This window comes from Megalops cyprinoides, chromosome 7 (genome assembly GCF_013368585.1).
Source record: "Megalops cyprinoides isolate fMegCyp1 chromosome 7, fMegCyp1.pri, whole genome shotgun sequence".
Lineage (NCBI taxonomy): Eukaryota > Metazoa > Chordata > Actinopteri > Elopiformes > Megalopidae > Megalops > Megalops cyprinoides.
The window spans coordinates 10473934-10500472 of record NC_050589.1 but is presented as its reverse complement, the minus strand read 5'-3'; the positions used below and the strand labels follow the sequence as shown (position 1 = coordinate 10500472).

At 43.0% G+C, this 26539-nt stretch overlaps 2 protein-coding genes across 7 annotated transcripts; one reads left to right on the top strand and one right to left on the bottom strand.

Annotated features, from left to right (window-relative positions):
* The first annotated feature begins 4474 nt into the window (after positions 1-4474).
* pcsk1nl (proprotein convertase subtilisin/kexin type 1 inhibitor, like) lies at positions 4475-19912 on the top strand. The gene is made up of 3 exons (XM_036533022.1): positions 4475-4612; positions 15580-16127; positions 16965-19912. The coding sequence occupies exons 1-3, from the start codon at positions 4532-4534 to the stop codon at positions 17350-17352; spliced, it is 1017 nt and encodes a 338-aa protein (XP_036388915.1). The 5' UTR covers positions 4475-4531; the 3' UTR covers positions 17353-19912.
* Positions 19913-21211: 1299 nt separating this feature from the next.
* Positions 21212-26206, bottom strand: lhfpl4b (LHFPL tetraspan subfamily member 4b). Of its 6 annotated transcripts, none has more exons than XM_036533023.1 (6): positions 26120-26176; positions 25943-26027; positions 24501-24931; positions 23858-24085; positions 23364-23412; positions 21212-21718 (listed from the first exon to the last, which is right to left on the bottom strand). In XM_036533023.1, the coding sequence occupies exons 3-5, from the start codon at positions 24916-24918 to the stop codon at positions 23387-23389; spliced, it is 672 nt and encodes a 223-aa protein (XP_036388916.1). In that variant the 5' UTR covers positions 24919-24931; positions 25943-26027; positions 26120-26176; the 3' UTR covers positions 21212-21718; positions 23364-23386. The 6 variants fall into 6 exon arrangements, with proteins under 6 accessions (XP_036388916.1, XP_036388920.1, XP_036388918.1 ...); XM_036533027.1 differs by having other exon boundaries at positions 21212-21645; XM_036533025.1 differs by having other exon boundaries at positions 24501-24928.
* Between the last annotated feature and the right edge of the window lie 333 nt (positions 26207-26539).

Below are 26539 nucleotides of genomic sequence, written 5' to 3'. Positions count from 1 at the left end.
GGTCCCTGCCTAAGGATATAGTAGCAATGTCCCAGTGTGGAATCAAACCAAAAACCTTTTGGTTACAAGTCCTGCTCCTTACCACTGTGCTACACTTCCACCTTATATAAGTCCAAAATATATGTAAATAGGTTCAATAATGTGCAAGTCTACAGTGAGTGAGTAGAGGATAGTTCTGTGTGTAAGCACTCTACATCTCTAGAGGATGATCTGTAAATATCTCCACTCTCTGTCTTCCAGCACAGCAACCTTACTGGTGGGGAACTAGTAAGTGTCTGTAGTCCTTCTGGATAAATCACTACAATTACTTAAGTCTTCTTGAGACGATATGCACATACTCTTGGTAACAAATTGGTATCCAGTCAGGAATTATTATTGTTAGCATATGCTGTAATTGTAAGTTTGCAAAGAAACTGAATCATCACATCCAATGTTTTAGAATATTTTATGTGAGAGTCATTGTTACTGATACTTTTTTGTGATCATACTTCTCACCCCAACAAAATGATTGCAATCATTACTGTCTGTTTCCCTATTTTTTCGTGTGCTTTTCAAACCTGATATTTGATCTGTGGTATTATAACAACTAGAATGAGCGATTATATGGCTAAACTGCCTTTTTGAATTTTTTGGGTGGTGTTGGGTCACATACAAATTATGAAAAACGTTTAGATTTCAACCTTACTATCACATTTCATATGCATTTAGATACTTACCAGATGCGCTTATCCTTCTACTTTGGAACAGTGATCTGTGTTTTTTTTCTCCCCAGCTACAGAGCCTTCAAGGATTAGACCAAGTAAGTGCATGCGGTTCTTGTATTTCCAGGTGCATTATGATCAGAACAGTGCGACTGATATGGTGAAATATTTAATTTTCAACATAAATATATTTTCACATGCACGTTTTCTGTCTGGAGAAAGCTGTCAAGCTGCTGAAATATGTGTAATGTTGAAATACAAATGTTGATGAGATAAATGACTTCACAAAACCTGCTTATTTTTAAGGGATTCATTCATCGGCAGCGAACCAGCGGTTTATTTCTTTTGAAAACGGTATTGATCATAAAATGGATATTTCCTTACCAAAAGCACAAGGCTCGGGTGGAGGCGTTAAAATTGCATAATTTTTCACTCACCTGTTTTTTTCACTGCCAGCCGCGCCTGATCAATCCGATCCGATTTTTTTGTCCGTACTGCGTGGTTAGTCGCTGTATCGGCTGTCGCGAAATTTTTTAATAACTAAAAAAATCCCTGATTTTGTTTGGTACGAAGCTTCCTGCAGTCATGTGTCCAGTTAACGTTCACTTTCAAAAACTAGCTATGTAGTTAGCTAGGCTAAATTAATTCCATTGTAATTTCACTTTAACTATAATCCATATGATGTCAGTTGACAAACTGAAGTCTGAGAACTTGTAATTTCGTCGCTAGAAAACTTAACTTCCACGATTTTGTAAGTCGTACCCTGGAATTAGCAGGAATTCTGGGCATAGCTGGTTCCCTGTGCTGTTGTGGGGGGGGGGGGGGGGGGGGGGGCGGTGTCACTCGGAAACGATGTATTTGTATTTAATGTCTTAAAATAAATTCAGTTAAATTGTCTGTCCTCTCGTCCAGCGTCTTCATCAACACGCCCCATTAAACGACCCAACACGTGCGTTTAGGCTGATAAAACAGTCTTCTAAGGTACTTGCTGACATCTAGGAAAATGGAAAAAAAAAATCATCCTCTGACATAATGTCTTGTACTGTAGCTCAGAGGCATCACAACATGCTTGTCAGTGTTCATTCCAGCTTAACATGAAAAATGTTTCATCTTTCGGAATTACAGGCATTCCGAAACCTTACATTCAGGTGTATGTGCAAGCGGGCAGAAGTGACAGCTTTCAGGTGGTGTGCCTGTACCACCTGAAACTCTGGCAGAGCTCCTTTCAGCTGGATGTAGTGGGCAGCGACGCCTACGCCGTGAGAAACCCGGTGTGTTCAGAGGCGCTGTGCTGCTTCAACGTCACCGCTGCGCTGCCGGTCTCCTTCACGTGTGTGCACAGAGTAGACGTCTCTGGAACGACTATTGCCTTCACCAGTGAGGCATTCACTGTCAGCAGCCAAGGTAAATTGTGTGGCTTCTTATTGTCTGCATATACAATACACATTCCTATACGTTGCATTATACATTATACATTACATTATTGTCATTTAGCAGATGCTCTTGATCCAGTGCAACTCACATAGGTTACAATTTTTACATGTTATCCATTTATACAGCTGGATATTTACGATGCAATTGCTGGTTAAGTACCTTGCCCAGGGGTACAGCAGCAGTGCCCCCGCAAGGAATCGAACCAGCAACCTCTCGGGCACAAGCCCTGTTCCTTACCACCATGTTACACTGCCGCCCATGTAAACCATCTTTAGGGTGACCTTAGCACCACAGTCCTTATTATGCTTCAGTATGGTTCATGGTTATGTATTTCCCTCTAAATTTTGAAAAATAAGTGTATTGTGTTTTTGCTTCATAATCCGATTATTTTTTCCAACTTGAATGGCTGTGCACTACACATAGGAATGGCTGAGTGACACGCAAATGTGATTAGTTGCAGAGAATCTCAGTAGTATGAAGTGATGATCACCTTAAATGTGCTTGTATTCTTGAGATTCTCTTTTATGAAACAATTGTGCCTAACTGGAAATAGTATATTTTAAATAATATTAGAGTATTTAATTCAAAACATAAGTTAGACAGCCACTGTAATTACCATCATGTTGCAAAAAGGCTTGAGGATGCAGTAAGATTTTATCTGACTCCTTTTCTGGACCTAAACTAACGCGGAATCCTGTTCTCCTTGTTCCCTGTGTTCCAGACCAGAGCAGCTCCTCTGTGTCTCCAGCATACATCGGCTTTTCTGCCTTTATTATGGTTGGTCTCACAGCAATGATTGTTGCGGTTGTGGTGACCACTCTGAGGACTAGGCAAAAAGGTAAACATGCTTCTTTACTTCAGAATGGTCCACAATATTGTGTGAGCCCTTTCCCTGACTGCAAATCTCAAGATTATTTATGATACTATCCTTTCACTGCAGTTACCTATGCTGTAAACCTTTTTTGTGATATAAAGTATAGTCAGTTATTTTAATTCCATAAAATTTACAAAATCTATACCTCAATTAACTTTCTTTTGTTCACTAGACTCCTGTAATTATCTCATGACTCATATCGTTCGCTTGTACCTTTGCCGTTTATTTTTATCTGAAGCGGGTATAAATGATCTGGTTATTCACTGAGATGTTTTGGCATATGTATTACTCTGTTCTCAGAATTTTGCTCCAATACAAAGCTTCCTGTTTTTGCTAGCTGATCAATATTGTATGGATTGTATACTGGTCCCAGATAAGGGGATAACTAAAAAAATAACTGATTACTGAAAAATTATACAAATATACAGGATGTGGAATTACGTGTACTTGGGCTATGTGATACTCCCTATTCCTCACCATCTATAGTTAAATAGAGGACTTGGAGTGGTATAGCTTCTACGCCTACAGTAGTGGTGCTATTTGCCGCTTTATTTATTTGTACAAAGTGTGGCCTGAGGCAACCTATAGAGATTAGGAAGGTTTAAAAGTGGCATTCAGTGAATGTCAGGCATCACATGTACTGAAGGTCCTTCTTTCTTTGCCAGGCTTGCCCAGTGGTTCCAGATACAACGTCTATGAAGAAAAAGTTTTTATCTGACCATTGAACCTCAAGAATGCTTAGTGGGTGTTCTTATCCAGAGCGCTTAAATAGGTTACAGTTTTTATATGTAATCCATTTAAAAATCTGGATATTTACTGATACTTCAGCACACGTTTTGATTACAATGCTGTGATTTAAAATGACTTTGAATGACACACGTTGCACGTGCATTGCTTTTGAAATTCCTTGCAATAGTTGTTAAGCCTTTGCGCTTTATTATTTTAAAGCTTTAAAAACAACTGAAAGATAGATAATTCTGAAATACTTCAAACATGTCAAAATAGGTAAACTTTGGGGATAGCTGCTTTGCTTTTTAGTATTTTATTTGTTAATCAAAATCAAAACATGTCATATATTTTAAATCCTAATAAAATCAATAGACAGTTTTCTTGCAGTCATATCATCATTTTAAATTTCCACCTTTATTAACAAAACATTACCTAAATCTCGGTTCATACAACAAAGATTAAAATCATAAGAGCCTACTACTTCTATCACAAACTTACAAACAGTTCAAATCCACATCTCTTCCTTTAACCCAGTTTCCTTACACGCACCCTGTAATCTTAAGGACACACATTAGGTCCCTCCCCTTACCTCCGCCCCCTCCCCTGCCCTCTCCGGTGCTGTCCGTCTTCTCCAAACCGCACCTCACATCCCTCCCCCCTTTCCTTATCTCGTCCCTCTCTCCCCCGCCCACGCCGAAAGTCCCGCCCCCTCCCTTATATCTCTGGCCATCTCGCTCTCCCTCAGCGGCAGTGTTTCCCTCAGCGCTGGGGCAGCCTCATTCTCTCCTCCAGGATGTCGGGCCCTCTGACCGGTGCAGTCTTTCTGCTGCTCTCCATCGCCTTCCTCCTTCCATCACGGCCGCTGGAAGCCAAGGTAAGCGGGGACGCGGGCAGCGCACGCTTCTGCGCTTCCTACGCTAGGCGCGGAGACACATTCAGCTGACGCTCACAATAACCCACCGTTCGGAGACGCTGGAGGGGACTTTGCACACCGATGCAAAGTGAACGGTAGAACTGTATATCAGATAATGAGACATGCCTCTGATTTGTTCTGTTATTGACTGTTATGTATGTGCTAACTGCATGGTTTTTACACAACATTGTGTGCAATGGATCCTGATGCTGATGCAAAAATACAGGTGTTATGTGGGATACGAATAATTCTGAATTGAATTCATCTACACAGCCATTACAATTTTTGAGGAAAAACAGTAAAGCTGCTAAAACAGTATCACTAAAAACGCCCATATAGTCATATTTATCATGGAAATATGGTTTCACGTGGATATAGTGAATAGGTACTGTAAGATGTATTGAAGCACACTGTAGATGGACTGAATTCCCTGTATGTGTATGTTCATGGACTGGGATGTTGAAAGATAGAGAGACAAACGGAATACATCAAAACACGGCTTACTTTATGTTCCCTAACATGAGGGGTAAAGAAGGGGACACTTAAAAAAATAGGACTGGGTTTAACTATAGCCTCTGGGCATTTTTATGAGTAGAGGTGGCTCTGGAACTGTTCTGTGATTCCCTGGCAAAATCATAAGACAGAGAGAGAGAGAGAGAGAGAGAGGAGATGGAGGGGGACTATACTTATCAGCATTGCCAGGCAACGGCAGAAAAGGACAGAAACCAGGATGGGGTGGAGTTTTATTGAAACTGGTGACATGAAGGAACAGAGACATTTCATTGAAAATATGACATGTAAACCTGTGTTGCAGTTTTTGAATAGAATAAGTTTTTTATGTTGAGGAGGACTGGCGAAGAAAAAAAAATGACCATAAATTGAGTGGTATATGTAAAAATGTTGAGCAATGAAGAAGAAAAAAAAACAACAGGTTCAAGCATACCTTTTTCCAAAATCTTTCAGAAATAACCACGCAGGTTTAGTCATCAACGCCATAGTTTGAGTGATGATATTTTTAGAGTCGCTGACATTTGTATGACCACGTGGAAAGTGAAAACACCCTATGGACAATGCGTCACCGTCATAAAAGGCAGCGTGTTGGAAATTCTGTAATCAAAGCGGACAGAATACACAGAGGCTTCCGAGCCCTCCGGGAGAAACCATGTTTGTTTGTTTTCTTCCGTCACTCAGCTCCGTACCTCTCTGCGTGTAAACTGCAAGGGATGTGTGCATTCAAGGGCAGCATCTGAGTGAAATCAGATCTTCCCGAACATTCAGACATGATAGTGACTCCCCACTCTTTAAGTGGTACAGTTCAAATGTATGTGTTCAATCGGCCACGATAATGAGTAACTTCACCGTACATTTAACAGCCGATTATACTGTTGTTTCTTGCACGCTACTACAGTATGCTAACAGCTCTCCAGTTGTTTTAACCCGGAGGAAAGGATTTGAAATCCACCTAACCTGCTTCAGGCTACCTACCTGTAACCATCATTCAGGCCCAGGATGCTTTTCCTCACCGCTGTGGGGATTTCCTTCATATAATTGTTAATCATTTGATTAACAACATTGTTATCACAAACACACAAACAAGCCTACATAATCCGAGCGCGCAGTTAAGATGTAGAGACAGCCTACTCCAGAATATGAGGAAGCAAATAAAAGACGTGCGCCTGAGGTAATGGTAACACCCCCAAAACACACATACAACCCGAACACACCTCCACTCTCTTGGCGTGCAATTCGTGCATGCAATGTATTATCGAAACAGAAAGTTATATTTGGATTCGCAGTGTATTTTTCAGTAATTCAATAATCGTGTGTTTCATTCACGCGTGTAGAATTAGAATATTCTGGTGTTATAATAAAACGCCGCGGATCGCAAAGAAGTCCGTTTATGTAAACGCTATGGACAACGAGTTTGTAATTAAATTAGCTGTAGCTTGAGCGACTATGTATGTCTTTTACGAATGATTGTGCTGGAGGACAACGGCTTCCTGAGTATATTAAGTGGTCAAACAGTACTCATGTTGAATTGTCAGTTGAACAGATTAAATCTGCATGCTTTTATACACTCCGTATTGTTTGCTATCTTAATATACTGTTACTTGGCTGCGGCAGGGTTGTTCACTGCGTGGACTGGCAAGTGGGTGGACAGGAATACTCCCACGGATCACTCTTCTCTATCGACGCAACTTTTTCTCTAAAATCCGCGCGTTCTCCTTGCTGTGTTGCTAAAGTGGAAATCGTGCGGTGAACAAGTATATCAACATCACAATGTTAAAAGTACAGAGAAGTAAAATGAGCAGCCATTTGTTAGTTAAGTTGAAAACAACGCAACCACTTAGCGCGTCCTTTCTACGGCCCCCAAGCCCCAGCAAATTCACAGGTGTACGTAAATTTAGGTACGGGTGTCTGTAGTGCGTAGCATTGCGTGTGAGTCCACACACATCGCAGCGAGAGTCCGCTAATGAAAATTGAATTTGCAGGCTTTATTAGGTCAAGAGATGCGCAGTTCCTGGACACTGATTTGGGGGTATATCCAGTCACAAAAGGTTATTTGTGGGAAAATATTCCCGATAAGATTAATAGACTCCCAGGATCAATATCAGTGGGGGTTGCCAACGCAAGATAATACCGACAGTTGTCGCTACAGTAGTTAATCAGTTACTGTAGCTAGGCTAGGTCCCTATCCCGCTGTGACCAGTCCTTCTATTCTCCATACGCCTGTAATTATGCGCAATAGCTAATGCAACCAAGGCGATCCAGCAAGTTAACGGTAGTTCGTGTAAATTGCTTGCAAGCTAGAGAAATAAAAGCTAAACATTTCCTTAACTAGCTTGCAAGCATTTCTAAACAGTGCTTAAGATACATAGCTTAAATGCCGCAAACTAGATAACATATTTTCTGTCAACAAAAATGCTTTTCGGCAGTATTTCGCTGTATGGCTAAATACTATTCCAAACGCATAGTTAACAAAGAGATGGCTACAGAAGGTATAGTACATGTTTAAATATCCGCGGCAGTTCCAATACAAGGAAGACGTGCATTCAGTGCAGTTTCCGTTGCACTTACGAATGTCAGAAAATGGCTAAACATGACTTTTTACAACTTTCTAAATATTTTTAACAAACGTATGGTTGGAGTAAGTAGTTACTCAATACAAATCCACATTATATTCTTTGCTTAGCAGATGCTTTTATCTAGAGCGACTTGTAAAGTTTGTATATCATCCATTACATATACATTACATATCATTCATCCAGCTGCATATTTACTGGAGCAATTCGGTTTAAGTACCTCACTCTGACCTGAGTACAAGGGTACAACAGCAGTGTCATACCTGGGAATTGAACCAGCAACCTTTGGGTGACAAGCCCCGCTTGTTGCTAGCGGGTCTGTAAGTATCAACACTGGGGATGGATTATTTGTTGAAAACTCTAACTATAACTATAAGTAATCCATACAAATGCCTACAGCCTTGGCATGTTTCAGATGCAGAACAGTAAGGCATTCTGTCATTGTCTAGATTACAGCTCAGTTGCATATTTATTGCCAGTAGCTGGGTTTGTGAAGATGTTAAATATGTTACCTCAGAGCCAGGCCTTACAACAGCTAGCTTCACTCTGTAACTGTGATATAGCGTTGAATTCGTCTGGATTCAGGGAAGGGTATTTTCAAAGTATTTGGATAGAGAAGCACTAGTAATGAGTCCCATTTCTTTCTTTGGAGCTGGATCAAACAGGACTCATCAAACTGTGGGTGCTCTCGGTGCAATGTGCTGTCTGACTCATTGTCTGCAGGCATACTGCAAAGATAGAATACATCTTCCGCTGCTGAAAGAACAAGATTCTTACATTCTGTTAATTTATGAGATGGAATCTGTGATTCTCAGAGGAGGGACCTACACTCCCTTTACAAGCAAGAATAAAGGAAAATATTTCTATAAATATGTAATTTCACGTCAACTTTCTTGTCTATGAAGGGAAGAAAAAAATTATTCGATGCCTTCTTCTCACTTTGCGTACCAAAATTTTAAGGAACAGGCATTGAATGTAAGATGTGTGTTTATTTGAAGAGTTTGATAGAACCCACTGGCTCTTAGTCCAGAAGGACCACAGCCTATCACCGGTCTTATTTTAATTTGGTTGCAGTTTGCCTTATATGACCCAGTAATTCTGTAGAATAATAGCAGTTCAGGACCACGGACAGCTACCACTAGTCACGTCCTAAAGCAGGAAAGCAGCGTGGTGCCAGACCTCCCAAAGAGAAGTCTAATGAAAGAAGTGTGTTTTAATGATTTGAGCACTGGTGTGGAATAGCACAGTGCTGTGTAGATGACATGGCTGTAGGCCGATATCAGTGCGCGTGGGGAGAGAACGGGGGCGAATTTCTTGATGCTTTGCTGCAGTGACAGAGAGCATTCAGGGTCAGGGTGTCCTTCTGCAGAGCACAGCGTACTACTGTGATCCCCCTTTGCCCCATCCACCATCTACCTCATGCTCACACACGTGTGCGTACATGCACACACACACGCACACACACATACACACACATATGCACACATGCACATGTACGCATGCATTAACATACATGCACACACACACATATGCACACATGTGCATGCACGCATGCATGAACATACATGCACACACACATAAACAATTGCATGCATGTATGTGCACACACACACACACACACACAGCAGCAAGGAATAAACAGCAGCTAAATGAACTGATCAGAAAACATGACTAAAATGGTTGGAACCGAAGAGCATTAAGCCTGTTTTCTAGAATGAGTGATTTATAAATGATGTATAGACCCTACATGCAGAAAACGAGCAGATGCCCGTACAGGCGTTAGGTGGCCGCCTGTGTTTTGTGAATGTGGTAAAACCCAAAGGCTTTGGGCTGCAATGTTCCAGGCAATCGATAGCTGAGGCAGCACAATCCAATTATCAAAAAACATACTGCTGGGAACTGGAGAGGGACGCTGTCATGGCAACAGGCTTCCGAGGGTATTAGCATCATCATCACCATACACTACAGTACTCACTCATCCAGAGCCAAGCAATGCTGCACTCCAGACAGCTCCACACATCACACACAGGTACATGCAAAAGCACTACAGCGTGCATGCACACTAAATAAACTAGAAACCGTGTCATCTTTTATTTACTTAATATACATGATCAATATATTTGTATTAAGAACACAGAAAACACATGGAAAACATTGGATTTGATTGTGCTGGGACCAGTGATCAGAATATAGATCGGAAAGTAATCTGAACATCTCAATTGTGAATGCAATTCCAGTTTTTCCTTTTTTTTTGCATTTTTATACCAATGAAAGATTACCAAACTGTACTGTCGCATGTGTGAATTAATTCGATTGTTGCAATTATATCTGCTTCTGAAGTAGCTTTTCTTAGTAGCTATATTCGTATGAGGTTAGTAACAGTTAAGACAGGTTGCTAAAATAAAATGGAAACAGTATTGGTACCTGCAGCAAGATGTTTGAAAGATACTCTTTTCCTTCAATAGACAAGCACATTAGCACCAGATGCGGCTCTAGGGAATAAACAAACATCACAGTTTCTCATCAGCTCTCTGTGTGAGTTTGATCAATGACTGAATTAAAATAACATAAAGAAAACTTGATTTTTATCAAATCAAAAATGTCCAGAATCATTCACAAAAACATCCCATAGGTCTGCGGAAAATCTGTTGTATATTTTAACGTTTAGCTTTACCTGGCTTTTATTTCTAAGCATTTGCAAGCCTGTGGATGTATATAAATTTTACTGCAGATAAAGCTGTACCTCAGCTGTACCTATTCCAACCCACACAGTTTTCAGCTGGATCTAACTGGATCTAATCTAATTGAATTTGCCTAATCAAATTTCCCTAATTATACAGCAGTGATTTAATTTCCATTGAACTGGAATACAGTTGAACAATTTATGTACATTTCTTTGTGCCTTCTTGTCACGCACTTCAGTGTTTGAAGGGCAGTACAAAAATGGATGGATAGATGGCTTAATTTTCTGATCTGACATTTCAATCCATCCCCTAGCAGGCTGGGGCTTATTTTCCTGAATTTGGAGCTTGTTTGGGTTGGAGTGCCATTATCTGCTGTGCAATGGGGGTAGCACGATCATCACTTCAGCAGGAAGCGTCACTCAGTCTTCCCAGCAACCCACAGTCCCCAGCCTAAAAAAAAAAACTGAACATGAGATCAACCAAAAGCTGTGCATTAGAGAGATAATACAGTGCTGAGTGCAACTGTAACTACACCTGCAATCCATAAGAGTTATTACTTTCGCTACCAGGCTCCATATGAAGGTTATGGAAAGGTTTAATTGCTAAAGAAAAAGACATTGGTGACTTCAGATAAAGTATTGGGGTTCATGGGGATGTGGGCTGTGTGTTCATTGGTGGATATGAGCGTGGAGAAGGTGTGAGGGTGACTCTGATTCGTTCTCAGCCCAGCCACAGCCGCAGTGTGGACAGCCATCTTTGCCTACGCACACACACACACACACACACACACACACACACACACCCGCAGCGCACACGCTCAGACACGCGAGGCACGGACGTCACAGTGCGCCACGGTGACTCGCTGCCTCTCTGACTCACACAGACCCTGAAGGAATCCCACTCCTGCACTCACACACGCGTGTACGTCATTCTTCTCCATTATTAAACACCCAGCTCCAGGCTTGTATTAATCACTCACCCGCAAAAATCTGCCCAACACCAGACAGCTGAGGCTCATGAAACAAGGTTAGATACGTATCCCTGCAAACTCTTAGTTTGCCGTATGACTCACTGAAGATGTGCAAGGTCAGTGAGATAGGAGTGCGCCCTAGTGCAAGCCTCATGTTTGGAAAATTTATTTGTTAAAGTAAAACAATTAACACCATGTCAAATCTGCGCAGCGACGTGACCTGGGCTCACTGCGTAGAGTGTCAAACATCTGTGTTATTTACAGCCTTCCAATGAGTGAGTTACAGCTACATTCACATCGATAAAGAGCGAGAGAGAGAGGCGGAGCTGCTAATCTGAAATGAGGGAAAGGTAATAAATATAAAAGCAGGAATATATCACTGTGCAGCTCAGTGCAGTAAGGCAGTGTCACATGAGTAATGGACGGGTCTCTGGCAGCCTGTCGTCACTTTGCTAATGCAGACTTTGCTCCGTGTTGGTACTCAGTGGTGGTTGTTTGCTCAATAAATACAGCAGTGGGCTGTTGCATCCTTTAATGGTACAGGACGTTGTGTTTTTGAGAAGGTCATCCAAGGATTGGATGGGAAGAGAAGGAACTAAATGCATTAGGGATTCCTCTGTTTTCTAACTGCGCTCTTTTCTCGGTAAAACAATTTCACCCCTCTGTCCTACATTCACCTTTCACTGCGTCATAACTTCTCATTTTTCCTCTTCTTAGAAGACTCCAGTAGTGATACTGTTTTAATGGTATTTTAAAACAGATATTAACATTAAGATCTCTCAGTCTGTATCACTCTGCCATCTCCCTCTTACGGATCATCCTTATTTCTTTTTTGTTCATTTCCTTTTTCCACCCTTCCTTTTTCACTCTATCCCGAGCCTGTTTCTGGCAGATCCTCATATTCCCTGTGCCTTATGCAGGCCTGTGAGTTTTCTCCCACCAGAACCTTCTATCCCTATATCTCTCCTCCACCATTCACCTTCAGTCCTTCCCTTCATCCCTCAGAACCAGTGACGTGCCAAGTCCTGACGCATCAGTATTCAGGGCTTCGGCAGCATCATGCCACCGGTGCCATCCATATTCATGCAGTTCCTCTGCTGTTACTCACGCAGTCAAAATGGCAGCCGAATGAATGTACGAGCACCAGACGTCTCGCTGCTGAGAAACTGCTCAGCATTTCCATTCCCGGGGGCTGCTGAAAGTGCAGGATCTCACCGCAGACAGATCGGGAGGCTTAAATAGACACCTGGAAGGGCCGCTGTGAGTTGCGCTCCTGCTGCAGCTCACTCATTTCCACCCAACAATATTCAGTATATTCAGTTACTCACCAGATGCTCTCATTTAGATGGTACATAGCTTACAGGTTATTCCCCTATTTAAAAGTTATCCGCATACAGAGACAGATATTTACAAAGGCAATTAAGACTAAGCACCTTGCCTAACAGTATAACAGCAGTGCCCCACCGGGGAATCAAACTGGCAACTTTTGGGTGACAATGCTGAACCGCTACAGCACACAGGTACCCCTCTCTCTGTGCATGGGGCATGTCTGAAGCCGGGCAGATTGCAGCTCAACAGAGGCTGAGCTATACTGAGAAGCGCGTTTGATGGGTAGGTGGATGACTCAGTGTGTGGGTGGGTTGGGAGCGGGGGTGGGGTGGGTGCGCGGCTAGATTTGTTGTTGCGGATGGGCGTTTAATTGTGCCTGTGTGTCTGCAGGTGTATTTCTATGTGTGTGTGTGTGTGTGTGTATATATGTGTTCGTTTGAGAACAGATCTCTTCTTTGGGTTTCTTTGGTGATGCTGTTTATTTCAAACTGCTGTGCATGTGTGTGTGTGTGTGTGTGTGTGTGTGCGTCTGCGCGTAGTAGAGTGTGAATAATAACAGGATGAGCATCCGTGCTGAGGGAGGGTGAGAGTGACTGTGGTGTAAATGTCCCTCATGTGCCAAACACCTCTGACTCATGCTCTACTGAGGACACGAGGGGGTGGGGAGGATGGGGAGGTGGGGGTGGAGAGGAGGACATTTTGGGAAGGAGAGAAGAATAAAAACACGAGGACTCCTCCATCATGAAGAGCATTTGTCGTTAAGTAGAGCTCATTAGATGGCCCTTTTTGTGAAAACCTGCTGATGCTGCAGTCTTGCTGTTCGCACAGCTGCCTAATACCTGAAATGTCGTTCTGCATTAATCTCTACCTGTTTGAATTTCTGCCCAGATATGGAAATGAGATTCCCGGTACCAGACACTTTCCCTTTATGTTTCAGGCTCTTGCGCCTACAGCCTCCCTTCCTCTCAGAACATTTTAAACATCTTTGTCGACAGCATATTAATGTAACACAGAGAGAACGTTCTGTCTCAAATTCACAAGCTCAACCTGTCTAAGGAGAAGAAACAGCTGGAAAAATCTGTGCATAAAATGCTGGCTCTTCTCTTCATTTTACATGGTTTGATTGACAACAGAAAACAAATATACACATACATAAGTTATTTATGAACTTTAAATAAGTTTAAATTTGTTTGGAAAGACAAAATAATATATTATGACAAAATAATGACATTATAAAAGAGTCCAATATGCCCAGACACAAGGGGACTGAAAAAGGCTTGATCTTATCACATTAGCGTACACTGAACTTCACAGAACTCCACGGTGAGAGATGTGTTTTGATCATAATGAACAGCAAGAGAAGGTCTGTAGTAAAGTTCACAAACGGAGGTAAACGGAGTGCAGTGGTTGCCATAGAACGCCATCATATCAGAGGTGGAGTGCCGTGGATTCAGCCGATTTTTTTTTTATCCTTTCTGTCTCTGTACATTATTAATCAACCTCTCAGCAACCTGCTGTAGCTGAATACAAACCCAGAGGCAATGAATCACCACCCCATGTGGGAATAATATCACAGCAGCCCTTTAACACAGCTGGTGCTAACTAATTACCAGGAGCCAGGATAGTTGCGCCTGTTGCCAGAACAGCCAATCACATGAGACTATCAAAATTCTTTTAAAAATGGTAGACAAGTGACTGGAAAAAAATCCCAAAGGCAAATAGCTCTTTCCGGAAAAAAATCTTTCCTTTTAGGCTAACTGAAGTAATGAAAAAATTTATATTTGGTTTAGAAATGATTGTCCAGCTCAAATATGTGTTCACAGCCTGCTTGCTAATGAACAGAGAGTCACTCGAAAGTTTGCTCTCGCCTACTATCGATGGCAGCTCTACTCTGGCAGCCTCCGCCAGGGTTAAACTGTATTGGCTTGTGAGTAAGCAATTTTGTAATTTCTGGCACAACACCGGCTTACCAGAAATAAACAAGACACTATTAGCAATCAGTTTAGCCGAGATGGCTGTCCAGTGAAGACAGTTTAAACATTTGCTGTGGGAGCCAGAAGGAAAAGGGTCTATAGTATATAAGACCCTAGAAGACCACAGCAAACTGTCAGGCTGTGTCTGTTTTAGGATTAACGAGCTTTGTTCACATATTTAAGCTGACTGAGCTCAGGACAGATCAAAGATAAGTCCTAAATTTTGTTAACAAATTAAAAGCAAACATTTGTCCATTGCTTTTCAGATTTTAGTACGGGCAGATTGTCTCCAGTCTTATTGAAGAAACATGATACCTCTCAGTCTCTGATTGACTGGGCTCAGTGGTAGGAGGAAACTACCCTGTAAGGAAATATAATAAGAGAATAAATAAGAACCCTCTCACCTTTATTGTTATTGATTAGTGATTCTAGCTCCTCCTGTCTCCTGTTACAATATTTGAAAAGGGTCTATGGTATTGAATGGTGTTTCATTTTAACATGCTACAGTTAAGTGATTTAACACAATGATACCACAGAAGGCATATCTCTGCAAAGCAGTTTGGAGATTTGAGTGTCGGCACAACAGAAACATTTTACCAACCATCCCACCGCTTTAAAACATCTCTTTTGATAACAGTTGTGTGTGTATTCAGATCTGAATGCTCTGTATGATTTGTATGCAGGCTGTTCCTGAAACCATCTATCAACTGTCACCCTTGATAACCTATCCATAATATTTACTGAACTTTCACACAGATGGTTAATCATAATTGTTAACAAAAAAAGGGTTCATTTGTGGACATTACCGTGTATTATTCAGTGGTTTATGCAGTGAGTGCAGCCTCTGGTTGCCATGGCTAACCCGTGAGCGTTTCTGTGTCTCTCTCAGTCGTTGTCTGGATCACGAGGGACAGGTGCGGTTCTGCGTCTCCGTCGGGAGCTCCGCGACTCCCTGCCCTACGAGGCCCAGATGATGTCATACCCACCGGCAGCCATGGAGGGGAGGGGCAATGAGCTCTTCTACCAACCAGAAGGGCGGAGGGGGCAGGGCTTGGGACAGGCCCTACAGCGATTGGTGGAGGATGACCGGAGGCGGGACCAGGAGGCGGCCTATCTGACCGGTTTGCTCCGCCTCCTCAGCGAGGCTGACGGCAGCACCCAGAGGGCAGCAAAGGGGGAGGAGGAAGAGGAGGAGGAAGAGGAGGGCCCCGGGGACTTCCAGGGGCCCTATCCACCCGACTACGACGAGACGGATCAGGGCATCAGCATGGCCAAGCCCCAGGCTGTGTGGCAGGGCCTGCTGGACCCTCAGCTTACTCAGGCCCTGCTGAACCGCTACAGGCAGGAGAGGCTGCTGCAGGCCGGACTGAACAGCAACAGGCTGCAGGAGAGCGGGGGGGACCCAGCGGCCGAGGAGAGGGAAGAGGAGGTTCTGAGGTGAGGGGACAGGGGATCGAACACACAAAACAGGGAGCTATTTACTTATTAAACTGTCTGCCCTTACCCACAGTGTCTGACAGAGCATTAGTAGAGAAAGAGGTAAAGGCAGGGTTTTATTCTCCTGTCATGAGTTTCCATGCCAAATGGACCCTGTGAATATTCTCAGTCTAACGTGTTTGTCTGCATAGCCATGGAGATGTTCTCCTGGTTCCCAACAGAACAGAACCCAAACCAAGACCCCATTTGCTGAAATGTGCTCATTGCACTGGCACAGTTCAAGGAGATCAGACATAATTAGACATTAAATTGAAATTATGGGTCTACAGGCAGGGCGCTGTTCTCTTGCTGTGATTTTCTGTGTTGTCAAATGGACCCTGCCAATATTCTGACATCGCACATTTGCTTGTCTGAGTCCTTCAATAACAGCACCCAAACCAGGCCTGCTAATTCAGCTGGCACAGTTCAAACATGGTTTCAGGACAGATCTGATTTAATCTAAAATTATGGGTCTTCAGAAGGTAAAGGCAGATAGGAATTTCCACAGTTACTATGATGTCACCTGCACAGTTACTATGATGTCACTCGGTTCTTAAATGACATTCTTTTGGCAGCATTGATGGCACTCACACTAGTCATCAGCACTGATGACGGTAAAATGCAAAATGACTGACTACGAGTGTCATGGTAGAGGCTGACACAAAACTTTCACCAGCTCTTGTGGCTTATTGAATACATTATTGCATCACTAACAGGTCAGTGTAGGCAAGTGTATTGTCATCTGATGTTGTGTTGGAAAACCTGACAGCTACACACCTGCCTCATTTTATCATTCAGGTACCTTGTTGGACGCATACTGTCCAGCCTAGCGTCCGACACCCCCCAGAGCTCCCCCGGCCGCCTGGCGAAACGTGACCTGGGGGCCGTGAGCGGTGGGATGGGGGGGGGCCGGAAGAGATCCCGCCGCTCGGCGGACTCCGCCCCGCTCCCCTCCCAAAATTACGAGCCCTCGCTGCTCAGGGTGAAGAGACTCGGAGACGAGGAAGAGAAGATGGCGGACGGGCCGGCGGCGGCGGGGGTCCGTGGGGAGGCCCACGTCGGCCTGCAGAGAATGAAACGCATCGACAGCGACCTGCAGCAGCAGAAGCACAAGCGCAGGAGGCGGGCCCTGACCTACGACCCCAACCTGCTGGCCCAGCGCATCTTACAGTACCTGCCCCAATAGAGGAAGGTGGGGAGGCGGGGCGGAGAAAGGCGTGGCCACACCAAACGCACATGCATTCACGCTGTACATGGACACCCACTCGAAAACAATACTTACTAGCTTGCAAGGAGGTAGTCAAAGCTGTCTGCTCCTGAGAAAATTTGCCTCTGAGCACTGGAGAAAAAAAATATCCCCCTATGCCACCCAGCCTAGGCTGAAAAATCAGTTACTGCTTCGGTGTAATTTTAAAAATGACTGTAACAGGTGGAGCAAATTTTGACAGGGGGAGCAGACCCACAGCTTTGAAAATGCTCCCTTGAGATCATTTTAGCTTTTGAGTCAGTCAGTGTGCTTGTCAAATTCACTTCTGTTCTTATTCGATCGGCAACAGAGTCATAGATCTTGGAAAAGCATAGCTTTATTTAAAAAAGAACACCAAACAAACACATTTTGGAACACTTTGTTTCCTTTCCTCTGCCTCGTACCATTCTGGAGCTGAGAGGAGACGAGAGAGAGAGAACACTGCTGAGAGGTCTCTTCATGTCTGACATGGCTGCCTGTGGCATCACCTGAGGTTAGCGCAGGCAGAATCCGATCTCTGCCAGAGAGGAACTTTACAACCCTGACAGAAAACACATCAAACTAGCCTTACCAAAATAATGATCATTTGATATAAATGAACATGATTTTATCTTTTTTATTATTATAATTTATCACGATTTTACGTGTTGCTCCAGAATGCTATGAAAGTGCAAATTCTTTTTGCACATAGAAAAAAGAAATGTGAAACTGGTGTGATTATGAGTCTCTGAAGAGTCTTGACTATTCTCAGCTGCAGAAATTGGACCACCTTGTGTATAGTGAGGCCTTTGTGTGAAGCCATACTCAGATTTTGGCCCAATATTAATATTTCTAAATATTACTCTAAATCTAAACATGCACTGGCTGCCGCCTGAGGGGAAAACATATGGAACGTTTGGCATTTTTGCTGGCTACTGTTTTAAGACTTCTTAATAGGCACTGAAATGGTGGTGCAGAATTCATACTCAGCACATCTAACACAACCACCTTTTAACTGCGCAAGGAACATAGCACACTTGCACAGATCTCTAACATCACTCCCTCACTCTCTCACTCTCTCACTCCCCTGCACCCTTGAGGCAAACAGCGAATGTCCGACCAGCGTGTGGCGATAACGTCGTTCACGCTACTCCTTGGTACCCTGGCTGTGCAGAGGCTGTCGTGGGTGTAGGAGCAGGTGGTGTTAAACACATTGCAGGCCTGAAAGAGCTCCGCACCCGTGGTGTGCTGTTCTGCTCCATTTATTCTCAGTGCCCCCAAGCCTGTTTGGTCTTTCCTTCCTGCAGTCTGTACAGATCCTGTTCCAGTTATAAAATGCAAACTGCACTATGGCATTATGGGAAGAGTGTGTGTACCCCTTTGGTTTGTCCACCAGTATTATATTACCACATCGCATTAGATTTACATTATGTCATTTATCAGACACTCTTATCCAGAACGACTTTCAGTTGTGTCCATTTATACAGCTGGATGTTTACTGAGGCAGTTTTGGGTTTAATAGAAGACCATGTCTGAATGGCTCTGCAGAAGCCTGTACTGAGATAGCCATGGCGAAAAAAGCTTCACCTCACAAATGATAAAACAATCCATGGTGCTGTTTTTACAGTTTAGACATGAGTTGCCAGCTGTTTTTTCCTCACATTGAAAATGTGCAGAGTATGTCCATGGCCTTCCCTATCCTTATTATTAATGAACACCAGTGAGACTCAAAGGTAAACATGGCAGCCCTCTGCACACATGTAAACCAGCGCACCGAATAGTCACAAGCATCGCAAAAACAACATAGCACTGTGTTCACAGATAGACCATTAATAAGAAATGCACAAATATCACTCTCAAATTAATGAAAGATAGTCATTAAAATGTATTATGATGGCGCATTCACTTTTTTCACAGTAATTTTGACATAGCAGGCGGTTGTTGCATGACACAGTTTACACCCTTGGTCATACCTTCAGAGAGGCCCTCCTACCAATCACACTCAGGCTGACAGCGACAAGCCAATGAAAGAGTATATCACTTTAATATATAGCGATTGCACAGCAACGAAAGCACGTCCAAAGTGCTTTGTTTTGTGACTGACGACTCAAAGCCAGCAAGATCTCCTTTAGAGCAGAGAGAACCAATCCCAGACTCACAGGCTGCCAGCCTCTCATGTACACACCCGGACCCAGTCCCATGGATATACTGCAAATGTACCCCAGCTTGCCATCTCGTTCTTACTGACAGCATTTTCCCTTCTGCTTTGCCAATAGCTTGCATAAGCGCCAATGCAGATCCTGTACCAGATTCTTTGGCTTCCCTTGTCCTTCTTTTCCTTCTTTGACCCTCACTCCTCTATCCTGTGACTTTGTGGAGAAAAAAAAAGTGGTTCCAATTATTGTGGCTTTTTCAATATCTTGTGCAGTCTGAGATCTTGGACAAAAAAAGACATACTCGCTCAGTGAATTTTTTCCGCAGATTGGATCACAGTACGTTATAATAAATTTCTATGTGAAAATGTGCTCTTTGTTTCTTGTTGCGGTCCCAGGCTCAGTTTTGCTTTATATATATCGTTGACGAATATTTGTGTTCGGTTATCAATGTTTTTAATTGGTGTGAAATCAATGCCCTCCAACTGCAAGCATGTTTAGAACAGGAAGTCATGCTATGATCACACTAAAGAAAAGAAAAATAAATCTTGGATTTGAGAAGCAATGTTTTTGCCATGTTATTGCAACATTTTAATTACTTTGATTCGTACATACATACATATCTATATATAAATATGACCACTGTAATTACAAACGTTTAATCTCTTTCAACTTTGATAATAAGTATGAAAATGATTAACAATAATTTCAGCAGCTTCACTAGTTCTGAACCAGGTGCTCAGGTTTGTACTGTGGAGAGTCCTCCATCTACTCTCAAGGAGACTGACTGCACTGTTTTCCTGACACAAAAGCTACACCCTTGTGTTATTATTTATCATTATTGAAAGATTGCCAGCCATTTAACATTCTGGAGCTTTGTCTGTAATGACGCACACACATTAAACACATTAAAAACACCAGAATTTAATGCCCCTCCAGGAGTGGTGAGGAGGCTGCAGAGTCGAGCGTAATGTAGTATATCTACCCATTCCAGTAAGGATGGAAAATGGGGAACAAGCAAAAAGCAACAAAAACGCCCCAGGGGAGCAGGAACTATGGTATTAAACGTCAAAACACACACACCAAAGCCTTATTAATCTTACAAAATTCACAGGCTACAAAGAGCAAAACATATCCAAGTGATCAAAAGGTGGTAAGATTAGATAAGATGGTAGGACTTTAATCATACCATCTGAATATGAAATTGGAGAGTAATCTGACATTATAATATCTCACTGCCTCTCTTCAATGAAATATCTGCAAGTGATATTTAGCTGCTGGATCTATCATTTCATTAAGGGTCAATTAAGCAGACTGACTAACTGTTCCAAGGATACTGTCCTGTCAGATACAAGGGAAAGGCATTACTTCTCATACAATTAAAACTTAATTAATGGTGGTATTTCAAAACAGATTGATTATTCATTTACAGTAATGCATATTCTTAATTTCAGGATTTTTATTAGGGAAATTGTTAAATAACCCAAAGTCAGTATGACTAATATCATTTCAATATTTAATATTCATTCAGTTTTCAAAGACATTAATTAAAATGATCACACAATCCACATAGCATAGAAACATAATGACTGGAAAATACTCTCTGAAAAATAAATAAAACACAGAAAGAAAACACATTTGAAATACAAGGAAAAGCACCATTTGCTGCTTTGTTTGGTGCTTAAATATTTTGGTTGTTTGTTGTTATTGCCTCATTGATGCAGACTTAAACATATTCATTATGAAACTGAATTCATAAAATTCCTACATACAGTTTACAGTACTGGCACTACTGAAGACAAAAACACTGTTACTGATCACGTGAGCACCACCGCTGTCTGTTCTCATTTATCCACGTTTCTCCATCAGCTTGACCGAGAACAACAGGGTGCCAAGTCCGGGGAAAAAGGCCTGTCTCTCATCACATGGAAAAGACCGAGATGCTGTTGCCAGGTGACAGTTTCTATAGCGAGGGCTTACGTAACCAGAATTTCACTGGGAGGTGATGTAATGCTGCGAAGGAGGGGTATATTTGTTTTTCTTGCTTGTGTTTTTTCCTTTTCTAAGAGAGAGCAATTTCGTCACCAGAGACACATCATCTCTAAAAGGGATGAGGAAGCCGCAGGGGAGGAAAAGAAAAAGAGAGAGAAGAGAAACAGGATTAAGGGAGGACACTGGGGGACGGTCAGAGGGTGGGAGAGGGAAACAGAGAATGGGAGAGACAGGGGACGAGACAAACGAAGAAACGGAGACAGGGAAAGATAGAAGTAAGATTTACTAAATAGGACATCTTATGAAACAACAACTCTGCAAGAAGATATTAGTAAGGTCAGTCATATGGCACATATCCTTTCAACAGTGGGTATGAATTACAGTACATTACATTATTGTCATTTAGCAGACGCTCTTATCCAGAGTGACTTTACTGAGGCCATTCTATGTACCTTGCCCAAGGGGACAGCAGCAGTGCCCCAGTGGGGATTCAAACCAGCAACCTTTCTGTTACGAGCCCTGTTCCTTACCACTATGCTACAGTGCCATTAAAAGCATGAATTAAAAGCATAATGTCATTACCCAGTCTGAGAATGTCATGACTAAACTGGCACTCATATGAAAAGAGATATCTGCGTCAGACCTAAAAAACTGTATAAAAGCTGAGATGGCCATTGTCTAAAATGGAAAGATGTTAGCAGCTAAACATAGCATAGTATTAAATAATTCATTGATATATATCTGGGTAAAATATGAATAATTTACGAATACAGAACAGGGTTTCAATGGAAGCCATCGACTTTGTCTCTGAGGCAGAGTTTCTCATTAGATAAAAGGGATTTAAATGTTTAGTGTGCAGTGCCTTAATCCTAACAAATCTGGAACTCTGGCCTGTATTTCGTAAAGCTATACATGAGGTGGAATCATTCCACGGATACCTGATTACGGATGTCTTGGGCCTAGAATCTCAACATTAGACATATTAACGAAAAAGTGAAAGCACTGTGTGCAGCAAGACAGTAGAGCAGAATAAATACTTGGGGACATTTCATAATGTGATTTTCATGAACCAAAATAAATCATTAACACTTCTGCCATTGCATTTAAAGTGATGTAACTTATTACAGACTGGTTCCAGTTTTGCCAGTTTGACCAGTATACATTCCTATTGCACCAGTTCATTTTTATTCTCCATTTTGTCAAAATAGTCAAGTGATTCATCCTGTCATTATATTATTATATATAATATAATATTTTGTTTCCTTCCAACTATATTAATAAAGTGGGTAATGGAATGCCTGCTGGAAGAATGCAAACTTAGTATCTGCGAGAGGATTCTGGAATGTCAGCAGTATTGTTACTTTGACACATCCGTCTCACACACTGGAGTGTGTTTACTCACACTGAATGTTACTGCACACTTGGGGAGCATATTTTCACACATTCAATTAAGCTTCAGTAAATCACACCAATATTTACAGTATTTAGGAAATACATGTAATTATTGGTCCACAGTATAATTAAAGTAAGCTTTTAAAAACAGAAAACTTATTTATGGTGTCTTTACCTTCTGAAGGAAATATTGGAAAAATCATATGAGAATATATTTAATGTACTTTAAATTTGTTTAAAAATTTCTGACTCATTATAACTGGGTTTTGTTATTTTATTATTTTTATGACAGAAAATGTATTTTTTGTTATATGCATCCTACACTGTTTTAAAAGCTGGCCTTGGACGTCCATTCCTGAGAGGTCTAAATGTTAGGGAACGTCTCCCTTCAAAAAACATCAGTCTGCAGTTACCATGAAGATACAAAAGTCTCACCTGCTGGTAGAATCAAACAAGCCCTATGCTGATAAGAGGAACCCAGTCACTGGAAACAAGGAAAAATGAATGTGGAGTTAATAATACAAGAAAAGACAATGCTTTAGAAACAGTGGATTTCTTTATACAATATGAACATCCGGCTTGTTCATGCTTTCAGTTTTTACTTGTGTTAGTTACAGTCTAAGCACAGAGGATTGGGACACTACACCCAGTGATGGTTTAAAAGATACCTTGTGGTTCTGTGAGAAACTCAGTAAATGCTGTTGTACCAAGCACTTACAAGCCAGCCTGGCAAGGGTCATTTATGGTACATGCACATGATACCAAAACAAACCGATTCTTAGAGGCTCTTAGGAAAACGGCTTTAATATTGTTTTCTAGAGTAATTTGTTTCTAGAGTAATAGAAGCATCCCTTTGCGTTCAGATCAGACAGGTGGTGAAGACTGTGTGTGAGTGTGTTGTGCTGGTGCACCCTGCGTGGGTCTCTCACCATCCTTGCCGTCCTGGGGCAGCAGAGCATCTTGTCGGTTGCCCAGAACGAAGGCCAGCGTGGCCAGAATGGCAGCATCCAGCACGCCCAGCATGGCCAGCACGAAGGCCCAGTGGACAGAGCAGTTTCCCGGGGAGAAGCTGCTCACCCCCTCTCCACACAGCGCGCGCATCTCCGCACACTCCCACGAATCAGGGAACAGCACACAGGCCAGGGCCAGGCAGAACCCTGAGACAGGGGGGGCGGGACATATGGTCACATTTTAGACCCAACAGCGACAACCCAGGAATGCTAACCATAGTGATTACACCATGTTCCTGAAGTGTTAACCTATTCTACATTCTTACCTCATCTGAACCAGCACATGTGCACATGCATGCGCACACACACATATACACACACACACACACACACACACACACATATGCCCACTCAAACGGCTCAGACCACCCACAAGTGTACATCATCCAAGGCCAGGCACCCTACCCTCTCAGTCACACGCTCCTGTACCCCCGCTCCCGTCTCCTCCCCAGGCCCCTTGACCACTCCCCTCAACCCCTGCCCGCCGACCCCTGCTCCCTGCCCCCTCGCAACACCCTCTGACCACTCCCCTTTCCCTTGGCCCCTCCCCTCGCCCCCTCACCGGCTGTAAGCTGCAGCCAGGCGCAGATCTTGTAGACGGTAGCGGCGTTGCAGAAGCGGAAGAGGCAGAGGCAGCCCACACTGGCCCACACCATGGCCAGCGACACGCACACCAGCACGGCGGGGGACTGGAAGGCCGGCAGCGGGGTGAGGGTGCGCAGCGACCCCCGGCACTCCGGCACGGGCCAGTCCGACTCCAGGCACACCTCAAACAGGCCCAGGGTGCCGGCGGGGGGCGGCGGGGCCCCGCCCTGGTAGCGCAGCTCGCGGGTGCCCACCCAGGACGGCTGGATGAGGATGACCACCTCGATGACAGCGAAGCATAGCGTGCACACGGCCCACAGTGCCCCCACCGCCCGCGCGCTGCGCACAAACTCCGTCTGGTACAGGCGCGCCACCTCCGCCGTGTGGGGCTGCATGGCGACCGGGCTGCTGGGGGGGGGCAGAAAGGACAGAGGCAAAGTTACACTCCCACAGACAGAGTCACTACACCTACAACAAAAGACAATGATAGGAGCGTCACTACAGTCAGGTAAAGCTGCAGTCTCTCTTTTCTTCCCTCCCTCTCTCTTTGTTTTCCCTCTCTCCACTTTCTCTTTCTCTCTTCTGTCACCCATCTCTTCTCCCTTTCCACTTCCTCCCTCTCTCCCTCCATCTTCACTTGGTTCACTACAGGTGGAATTGACAGGGTCAGAGTCACCTCTGTTAAGGTGAATGCATCCAACAGATGTACAGCATAGAACACAACAGGGTGACTTTACATTACACTAAAAGCATGAGGTCCTGCCTGTGCTCTTAGAAAATGTTCAATAAACATGTTACCACTTATTAATTAATAATGATGCAGTCTTTTGTAACCGTTGATAAACAGATTATACACCTGTAGTAAATATGTCATATGAATTCCATTTTGGTTGTTAGTATACCACTTTTGTCAGGTAGAGACTTAATTGTCTTTAACTGCAAATACCCATTTTTCATACATTGTATTAATTCAAAATAACTAATATGAGCAAATGTCTACTTATTTCTAAAAAATTTAACTCTAAACTTAGATGTCAACAATCCATTTACTTCCTGCTCAGTACCTCTTTGCTATGGCATGCTCAATGAACAGGTAACAATGTCTTTATCAATGATTTTATTGAAGCATAATTTTCTACAAATAAAGTATGGCAGAGAAAAGATATGACATGGACTACAAAGTTTAGAGAAAAGATAGAAAGGCACATATTACAACAAATGTAAAGAATTTAGCATTTAACATAACAGCATAAACAGCAATAATATTTATCTACAGTAATAGACTGTTGTCAAGAGGATGAGGATGAGAACGAAATTAAATCTGGTTAGGAGGAGAGGATGAAAGGCATTTTTTTTCCTCTAGAAACTGCTCAGAAAATGGATGAAATGCTGTGATGCAAAAGAGCCGTGTAAAATCACCTCCTCTTTGGCTGCCTCTGACCGAGCCTCTCTCTTCCAGCTGGAGACCAGTGTGAATTCAAATCAAAAACAAGACAGGAGAGACCTGCCAACGCGGCCAGGAATGACTGAGGGAATAGAAAAGAAAAGCACAGGACAGAGGCGGCGAGGATCTCTCCCGTTTCCCAGGGTACTTACCGTGGCTGATTCTGCCGCCACAATCTCAGGCCCCAAAATAATAAACACGGGAGAGAGGATCTCCTGGTCACATGTGGAGAGAATGCAGGGGAGAGAGAGGGAGGGAGGAAGTGAGAGAGAGAGGGAGGAAGTGAGAGAGAGAGGGGGGGAGAAAGAGAGGCTGGGGGGGGGGAGAGAGAGAGAGAGAGAGACTGCGTCGTGCATCTTCTTGGGGGAGGGTTTCTGCCTCACATTACTGCAGAGCCGCTCGATGGTGTCGAATGTAATATAGAGTGATCATAGGGAATGGGGAAGGGGGGAGGGGGGCTATATGTCACAGCCCAGTCATGTGACATATTAATAGAGAAAAATAGAAAAAAGGAAGCAGACAGGAGATACACTAAGGGAGAGATAATGGGGGGTTAGGGGGCTGTATTTCAG

Bases quoted from the DNA above. Each gene is read 5' to 3' on its own strand.
- pcsk1nl (XM_036533022.1), top strand. From the start codon at position 4,532: ATGTCGGGCCCTCTGACCGGTGCAGTCTTTCTGCTGCTCTCCATCGCC. The intron at 4,613-15,579 runs GTAAGCGGGGAC...TGTCTCTCTCAG, and splicing joins CACGGCCGCTGGAAGCCAAG to TCGTTGTCTGGATCACGAGG. The intron at 16,128-16,964 runs GTGAGGGGACAG...TTTATCATTCAG, and splicing joins AGGGAAGAGGAGGTTCTGAG to GTACCTTGTTGGACGCATAC.
- lhfpl4b (XM_036533029.1), bottom strand. From the start codon at position 24,918: ATGCAGCCCCACACGGCGGAGGTGGCGCGCCTGTACCAGACGGAGTTT. The intron at 24,086-24,500 runs GTGAGGGGGCGA...CCCCTGTCTCAG, and splicing joins CTGGCTGCAGCTTACAGCCG to GGTTCTGCCTGGCCCTGGCC. The intron at 23,413-23,857 runs GTGAGAGACCCA...CCTTGTTTCCAG, and splicing joins GCCCCAGGACGGCAAGGATG to TGACTGGGTTCCTCTTATCA.